Genomic DNA, 8,929 nt, shown 5'->3' on the forward strand with positions numbered 1-8,929 from the left:
AAACCAGACAAGAAATCAGCATGTGGCCAATGTGCAGATGATGACCAGCAGCATTGAGCCCAAAACAAAACAATAAAGAGTAGACAGCACCTGTCTTTAAATGCTAATAAAGGGCAAAGCATGTGCTCTGCCAATAATAATGACTAAGGAAAGGTAGCAGGATCTTATGCTGCGGAATAAGCCTGATGGCACCAATCCCGCAGTAGTGCCTCCAGAAAGGGGGTGCACTAATCAGAATAAACTGTGGAATAATCTACGCATAGCATAAAGAGCCTTCTTCTCTTGAATGGGTTATAGGTCTCTTAGGGGCGTCAGAAATAAGGCTCACCACATGGTCGAAGCAGCTGCTCAAGGCGTTTCACCAACAGACGTATCTTAAGTCACTGCTTTTACGAGATTCTATCAGACAGTGCAAGTTCGTTTCGGAAGGCCGTTTTTTACTACCCTGAAATCATTGAAACTAAGCCTACCACAGTGACCTGCAATTCACGAGCTAGAAAGCGAGCGAGAAACTTCTAGACTTACCAAAGTTAAAAAAAAAATGCAAGCTATCCAAAGCCATGTAACAGAGAGCGCGATTGGTTCATCTCTGTGTTCACAATATCGCAAAACACTTCTTGCCTGCTGTGCAGTTAGTCACGTGGCAGGGAGACTAGCAACTTCTTCCTTCGTCACGGTAAAGAGCCACCACTACACATAGGAACTTGCTCTCTACTTAGGCAAAACTATCCGTACATAACATCACGTGTACAAACCTCTCAATTCTCCTAAACTCAGCTTTGTAGTCTCGATTTCTTCAGCTGCCCTAAAACCTTTCTGCAGTGAACTGCTGCCTCAGCTCTCTACCTAAGTGCCGTCCTCCGGCACCCTATCTCTCTATGATGGCCTTGGCTACCAAGCCATGGATTGTAAGTCCCTAGAGGGTCCCTATACAAGTACCTAAAGCTGTTCCCTAAAGTAATAAACAATCCATAAAAGGGACTTGTTCAGGGCCGTTGGACAGGTGGCTCAAGCTCATTCTCGACATAAAAGTTGTTCAGTGTGTCGAGGACACTCCTGAGAGCCAGAAGGTAGGCCCCGCAGTCAGTGAAGAGCTGTCTCCTGTACTCGGGATGCTCAAAGTCCTCGGGCGATGGAGCCATGGCTTCAAGGAAGGGTTCCAGCTCGGGCATGGCTCGCAGCGCGACGGCAAAGATGCTCCGGACCACCCAGCCGTGGTGGCACTTGAGTGTGGCACTGTACGCCACCGAGGCACAGTCCGTGAGAACTGGGTTGCCCGAATGTATCTGCTCCAGGAACGCATGGATGAAGGCCAACGCCCTGGCCAGCCACAGCAGCGCGTCTGTGGCAGAGTTGCGGGCGCTGTTTGTGCCCGTGTCGACTTCCTGCTGGACGATGTTCAGGAGGAGGTTGAAACGTGGTGGGTCCACATCAAACTTGGCCTGCAACTTGCCGATGTTACCCTGAATGTCCATTTTGACCGGGACAAAGGCCGTCGAGCCAAGGACATCGAATACGGACAGAATAGAGCGGCAGCTGTCCAGGAATGGTTCCGTTGGAATGCTGGTGCCGGAGGCGAGGTCGACGAAGCTGTGCTCCATCACAGAGAAGAACGTGCGTGGCTGGCTCGGGTGGCTCGAGAGACTCCCATTAACTACTGGACTAGGTTGCTTTGCGGAGAAAACAGGCTGACTGACAGAGGCGGGCAGCGACTCCGCATGACTAGTGCTCTCGGCGCCGCTAGGCAATGGCACACTGTGGGCCGGCAAGACATGGCTGCCGGACACAGAAGACTGAGGAGGCAACGTCGAGGCACAACCGGTGGGGGACGTTGCAGAAGAGGGTGGAGCTGATGCACTGCACAGTGCTGAGTCCATGCTAGGGTCCATGCGCTGCGCCCGTTGATGCCTGTCCAATGTCGAAATCACGGAGGAACTGGCTCCAGCGGAGGAAGGGATGGAGTTGGACTTTCGTCTCCGCCGGGAGGACGAAGGGTGGGCGCTCTGCAAGGACTTGGGAACCACGGGGGCGACGGGCGGGGGCGCTTCGTGAGGCAGGGCCGAGTCGCGCACTTCCTGGTGTGGCAGCTCGTACGTGAAGTTTGCGTCGGCCAGGCGCATGCAGTCCTCCAGTGTGGCAATGAAGGTGTCACAGGTGGCTCGAAGAAGATCGGCTGCCTCACTAGCCTTCGCAGCTTCGTCCCCGCTCGCACCCGTTGACGTTTTGATGGTGTGCACCTGCGTAAAAAATCCCAACATGAGTCAGGCAGCCTTTTCCGACTGGCCCAGAGTGCAGTTATGCTTCTGCTCGGTGTGCTGTAAGTTCTAAATGAAGTTTAAGCCCTAAAATCTATAGGCAGGTATGATAGTGCTTTGCTCGTGAGGGCATTGTTGGCGCTGTTCAGGAAGACCTACCAGTAAGCTACCCAGGGGACAAGTAAAAGCGAGCATAAAATTGCACTGCCTCATTAAGTCATGACCAAGAGCATGGTTATGCAGTACTGACAAACAAGGGATCTGCATAATTTTGTAAGTCGTTGCACTTCCAGTAGAGACAAATTCCAGCACTGGCTGTAATCAGAAGGTTGCAGGAAAATACTGGCAACAACAGCTAAAAGCATTCAGTGCTCTTCCGGTCAGGGTTGCCAGAAGAGAAAAGACAGTGGAAGAAAGGGAAAGGTGCTAAGGTAAAAGCGAGTTGGTGGTTGTTAATTCTAAAACAGCGCAAAAAAGACACGGACAACAGAAAGAGACGTACAAACAGGCGCTACTGGAAAGCAGCGCCTGTTTCTACATCTCTTCCTGTTGTCCGTGTCTTTTTTTGCGCTGTTTTAGAATGAATAAAGGGAAAGGCACAGCACGAATGCATACCTGCTGCATCAGCAGGTCGCAGTAGAGTCGCAGCTCAGCCTTCTTGGCGCGCAGGCTGCCTTCAGGGTCACTGCCTCCGAGCCGGGGCGGCTGGGTTGCGTGGCCGCCGGCCGCTGCAGCTGTGGCGGCCTTGGAGCTGCCCAGGGCGACCAGCCATTGCTGCCGCTCGGAGGCCGTGGGGGCACGCAGGTAGAAGTGCTGCTCCGACGGAATCACCAGGTCCAGCCGCCGGCTGTCTGTTGGATGCACCACGATCTCGCATGCCGACACCTTCACCGAGCCCTTGCAGCCCTGGTTGACCTGGCGCAGACGGTACATGAGGTGCTGTTACAACAGCAATGGGCTAGGCACTCGCTGGGGCATTGACAGCCGTGCTACCGAGCGTGACGTGCAGAGAGGGAACTTTAAACAGATTCAGGCAAGACTGGCCATAAGTGATGCAAACAGAAAAAAAACATCAATAGCAATTACACCAGTGGTAGCATCAAAAATTCCGGGGGGCACTTTGTTGACCTAAAGTGCGGTGAGGCGAAAGCCTTAAGCGCGGTGTTGCTGCTTGTGTCACTGAGGCGTGGTTAAGATGTTAGGCTTCGCCTCTAAGAGCGGAACGCGACAGCGTCTTGCAACGCTGCCAGAGAGTCCATACAATGCCATCGCCAGTTCAGTTCTACGCCTTGCTCGTCGGCAAAGTGGTTTTTGAGGAAAGGAAATGTATCTGTCTCACATATCTCGGTGGACACCTAAACCTCACTGTAACGGGAAGGGAGGAAGATGGGAGTGACGACACCATATTCACTAGACGCTCCTTTGTTCATTCCAAACCATCGCGCTGGCATGGCGGAGTAGTTAGCGTGCTCGTCTCGCACTCCGGAGACCGGGGTTCGATTCCCGAGCTCGGTGAATTTCCTACTCGGTTTTATTTATTTATCTGGTCTGACTAGAAAGGTTAATTAGGCTAATTGGTGAAGTAAGCAATTAACTAAACTCAGTCCCACTTACTTGGAGCATCACTATACGATCCCTTCAATTGGTTGCATGGTTAGTAGCCAAAGTACAATTGGCCTCGTCTGAAATTCGCGCACTGTGACGTCACGACCGCTTGGACCAATTGAAAAGCGTGACATTTCTGTCGACAACCCTTGCTTATAACGATGAGTCATTAAAGGCTTCCGCCTTAAAATCAGTGCTAGCTGACGTGCGATAATGATTACACGCAGGATGCTCATGGGGTTCCCTGCCAGCCTTGCTCTCCTCGGTCACATGCTTAGCGGTGCAGACATGAAACGACTACGAACTCAAACACGCCTTTCCTCTGAAGCTTCCCTCACATTATTTTGGGAATATTAGTGCAACGCACCAGCTACATGCATGGGGTGGTCACATGGCCGTCGCTGTACCTCACTGCCCCCCTCCTTCCCATCATGCTCGGCAGCAGAGGCGCTTTTAGTGTGTTAGCACTGGAGCTTCCACTCAGCCACTGTCTGTGGGGTCCCTCTGTGTACCTAGTTTGGGGCTTAGACTGGAGCTTGCTTGACCTTGAATACCGAGCCTCAAACCAAAAGCAAAATGCTAGCGCACCTAATTTGCATTTAGCCTAACCATGCTATGTATCCCTCCATTTTCTTTTTTTACTACTAGTACTACTAAGACAACTATGACCTTCCATTAACAGCTAGTGCTGCAACAAAAAAAAATACAGACAGCGTGAGTGGCCTCAAAAAGAATGATTTAAAAAGAAGAGTCGGCACGACCTGCATTATGTCTGTTCGCACTGTTTCTGCGTCGAAAGGAATGAAACCATAGACTCACTTTCTCGGTCCACCTGTCAAACTCACCGCAGTTTAAGACGGCTCATATCACAAGACTGATTTAACAAAATGTCCACAATTGCTATTCAAAGCGCCACCTGGCCTACAAAGAGGACGATAACTATATTCAAGAAAGCGTGCTCAAAGCACCGTGCAGTTCCAAATGACTGGTCTCATTTCTCCTCTTCATGCAGCCTCTTGGAATTCAGCGACATGTGGCAGCATTAAGATTTCACACTTTGCCCAAGCTGAATTCCTCTCACTCCTCACAATCACAAGTACGGCCCACAGTTCAGAAGAAAGCCCTCTCAGAACACAGCGCTTGCCTTGGACAACTGCCGACACGTATACACCAGCAGCCCCCCCCCCCCCCCCCCAATCAACAGTTTGCAGCACAAATGAAACAGCGCACGCACACCATATCGCCCTCACATACACAGAACATATGCAACACTTCAAAAACTGGGACCAAGCACAGCCTAAGGAATCAAAAAAAGAAAGCTGTTCATCAGTATGTCACGACTTGCTAGACATTAGCTGTGAAAGCCACAGTTTCCCATTCAGCGTTGTGTTTCCTTGAGAATGTGCGTTCCAATGACCCTTCCATGCAATGGCCAACCAGCTAAGCTCCAACCCTTACTGGTTGATGTGGCAAGTTTTGCAACAGCAGTACTGGCAGTGCAAACATTAGGCACAGAGTTACACTGCCTACTTGGGATGAAGCAGAGAAATACAACATTTCAGGTTTGCAGTAAGAATTTAAGAACAAGATATGTTACTGAGCTTACCTTACTAAACAACAAAAAACAACAAAAAGATCTAATAACCACCTTTTATATTGTTAGCCAAGAGACAAAGATAGCAGGTAAAAACTACCTTTAGAAACAATTTCTATCAAGAAGCCATATTTGCACTCGCTGTTCCTTCTGGCTTTATTTGTCCCAGATATTTTCCCTTAAACTGAACTGTACGTACACAAGTGACTGCCGTAAAATTGTTTACTATTTTGGTTCATCATTGTGTTAGAGTCTAGACGTAAGTCCTCTTTTTTTCCTTAACCTGTATTTTGACTAAACTGGTATGTACAAATGTGATTTTTTTCCCAATGTCTTGCAGGCTGTACACCAACGCTGAGGCCGTTGTCAGGCAAGCCAACCTATGCCTCAGCTGCCCCTTTCCATGGAAAAAAAAAAATTGAATTGAACTCACTTTGCTGTCCCTGCATAAATTTTCCCACAACCCAGCAAAAGCTTGGAAATATCCATGTGTTTAGAGATGAGCAAATTTAAATGTTATGGCACAAAGTTTTCCCCACTGCATCCTATCTACCATCTGAAAGTAACATGAGGACAATTACCCAAGCACAACATTTCACTTGAAAATACGAGACCAGGTTTTGACCTTCAGTAAATGAGTGAGCGCATACTTCGTTACTACTCTGTGCACAAAGATTCTGGAGCAGAGAAGAGTTAAATTGGACAGTTTTTTTTTTTTTCCTTCTACATTTCTTTCTAAAGGCTGGTTTTTTCTGCTTGCACAACAATGAAACAAAGCATACACTTAAGCTTTCCCTGCAAATTATTATTCACATGAAGCTTAACTTTTGTGGGTCAAGACCTGAACACAAAAATTAATGGCTGTGCTTGGAATTACGATGCCTCAGCAAACATGCTTTAGAAGGTTCAACGATAAACCCACACTTATGAACGGTCAATGCACAGTGTGAAGGCTTGAAAAGCCTCAATGACAACTTTATCAGCCCACTGCAATGATGTCAGCTTCAGAAGGATTATCTCAAGGCAGGGAGAAACACATGACTGCTGCATTATCAGTGTGGAACACCCTGTAAGTACAGGCACATTCCACTTGGCTTCAGCAGTTACAGTTAACGAGACAAAATGCGGTTTCGCTGCCACACGCTCCCAAAACACGAGCAATAATTTTTTTGCAGGGTGTTGTGCACACTACTTCAGCCACAAGTAACTATTCATTTTGATAACTGGTTTTTATTGAGAAAGAACAGCCCCCAGCAATTTCTATCGCAGCTTAGCTCATACACGTTAACTTGCGCCCTAACAGTACAGGCTTCAACACAGTGCGCTCGCAAATTGCCACACTCTAGAGCAACCACTAACAAAGTGGACAGCAATCAGGTCCGATGGCAGTTATCAATGACAACAGTGGCTTATCGTTCGCGCTGGTTATCTCGCACAGAGACGAACAACAGATCCTGAAAGCGGGTCATGCGTATCGAATAACCGGTAGTCCCGAAAACACGCCCCACAGTTTTGTCACCACCAAAACACGGCTTGACAAATGCTTTCGCCATCGGCGTCAACCGATGTTTTGACTACCTAGCTAGCCATTTATTCAGCATTTAGCGTTCCCCGACCAGAGGAAGGGCCTGCGGGACTTCACTTACTCAAAAACCGATCCGGCACCACCTAATGTGGACAGTTGTGCACCCCACCGACTTCGTGAGTTAATCACATATGTTGGCAAGTGTTGGAAGTTTCGATGCGTCACTGCTATGCTCAGAAAACGAACGCCACTGGGCAATTCGAAATCGTTCGGAGCCTGGAGGCAATTTAAATTCGTCAACGCTAAATCCTGCGTGTTCATGGATGCGGGAACACAAAGTGTAACGGTGTAATAACAGCACCCAGCGAGTAGACCTTCGAACTCCTCGTCTAGCCGACAACGCGGACTGCACAGACAAGTGTCACTCTCGAATAAAATGCCCTTGTAAGCGCAAAAGCTCGAAGCACGCCCGAACGTGAGAGCTGACACCGCAAAGCGTCAACAAGCGCTACAAACACGCGAACAACGAAGGCGTTGGTTTCCGGCGTTCCACGGTCTCGCACGCCGCCCCATTCAGTGCCCATACCTCGTCCTGGGATTTGTAGTAGGTGAGGATGCCCTTGTCCAGGATGAACCATCGCGGCTGCCAACCGTTCCAGTAGTTTGTCCACTTCCACAGCACGCCTTCCATGACAAACGTTTTTCGCGGGGGATCAGATGTGTTCTCTCAAACACCGACCGCCGCGACAAGCAAGAGCAGCTGACGGATCAGGGGTCAGCCATGTTTTGTTGGCAAGCAGCAGCAGATGGGGAAAGTGGCCGCGCGTCGTGTGCCGCCAGTTTCGCACGAGCGCGGTAGAGAGAACAGAATAAAAAGAAGTAAGGAACTAGATTTGCGAGTGCACGTGCAGCAGCACCTTCTCTGTTTTAAGCAGCTGGTAAAAATAGCGATCGTATTGGGGCCACGATATTGCGTCTGGTTTCGTGCGTCCAGCTAGCGCCTTCGAGCCGTGACCAAGCGGACCTGCGCCCCTGCGCCTGCACGGTGCAGGCATAGCAGGCATTCTGGCAGGAGCCAAGCTTTTCCGGTAGATCGCCCAGCTGGACCAGCTGTTCAGTGAATAACGTACTATTTTGTTCCCAGTACAATTAGCGGCCACTGACTGATGAGGCGGCGAGTAGTAATGGTCCATGATGCAACGCCTCTTTTGCGACGAAGCAAATAAAAGGACTCGTGCACATAAAATATAGATAGTTTACCAAGGAACGAAACCGGTTACTCTGTCCTTTTGTAGTCTCACTATGACCTAAAACATCTACGGACTCAGAAACACATTTTGAGCGGTCATCTACTGCTGCCCTATACTGCGAGCAAAAATGTCGACAAGGAAGTGGCGAATGAATTGGCAGGTGGCTTCATACGCATTTTTAGGTACGTTGATGACATAAAATATGCTCGTGCCGCAGGATATTTGTTCAGCTGCGCACGTGTTCACATACGCCACCTCACGAACACTGCAAGCTTGCCTAGTTTTCCGTGTTCCGCCTCTAACAGGTGATCAAAAAGCTTGCTCGCCCAGTCGAGGTGCCTAATTTCAATATCAGCCGTCTTCAAGGAGCCAGAGCTGCAGCCCGCATGCATGAAGAAAAATTAAAAATTAATTCTTGGGCGATCCTTGGTGCAGCCCGAACGTTCGTTATATCCGAGGTGGCATACCTATAGGTTCGGTGTACCCGAGATAATGAACGAAATTTTATTACAACGGCTTTTCCTTTAATTCTTTGTTATTTTATTAACAAAGAGCCACTAATAATAATTAAGGGTAACAGACTGGATTACAAGGGAAGAGAAGCGTAGCAGCCTACTATCAAGGGGCGGCAGAAAGTTACGCGGGAAGATGAGATTAAGAAGTCTGTGGGGATAGGGCGGCCGCAGCTGGTACAGGACAG

At 49.1% G+C, this 8,929-nt stretch overlaps 1 protein-coding gene across 1 annotated transcript; it reads right to left on the bottom strand.

Moving 5' to 3' along the window:
• Positions 1-228: 228 nt before the first annotated feature.
• Positions 229-7,912, bottom strand: LOC149348101 (pleckstrin homology domain-containing family A member 8-like). Its single transcript, XM_089587924.1, has 3 exons — positions 7,566-7,912; positions 2,871-3,170; positions 229-2,237 (listed from the first exon to the last, which is right to left on the bottom strand). Exons 1-3 carry the CDS (start codon positions 7,668-7,670, stop codon positions 987-989), a joined length of 1,656 nt encoding a protein of 551 aa, XP_089444050.1. The 5' UTR covers positions 7,671-7,912; the 3' UTR covers positions 229-986.
• Between the last annotated feature and the right edge of the window lie 1,017 nt (positions 7,913-8,929).

The sequence above is a fragment of the Amblyomma mixtum genome, chromosome 4, assembly GCF_055824585.1.
Source record: "Amblyomma mixtum isolate Tamu chromosome 4, ASM5582458v1, whole genome shotgun sequence".
NCBI lineage: Eukaryota > Metazoa > Arthropoda > Arachnida > Ixodida > Ixodidae > Amblyomma > Amblyomma mixtum.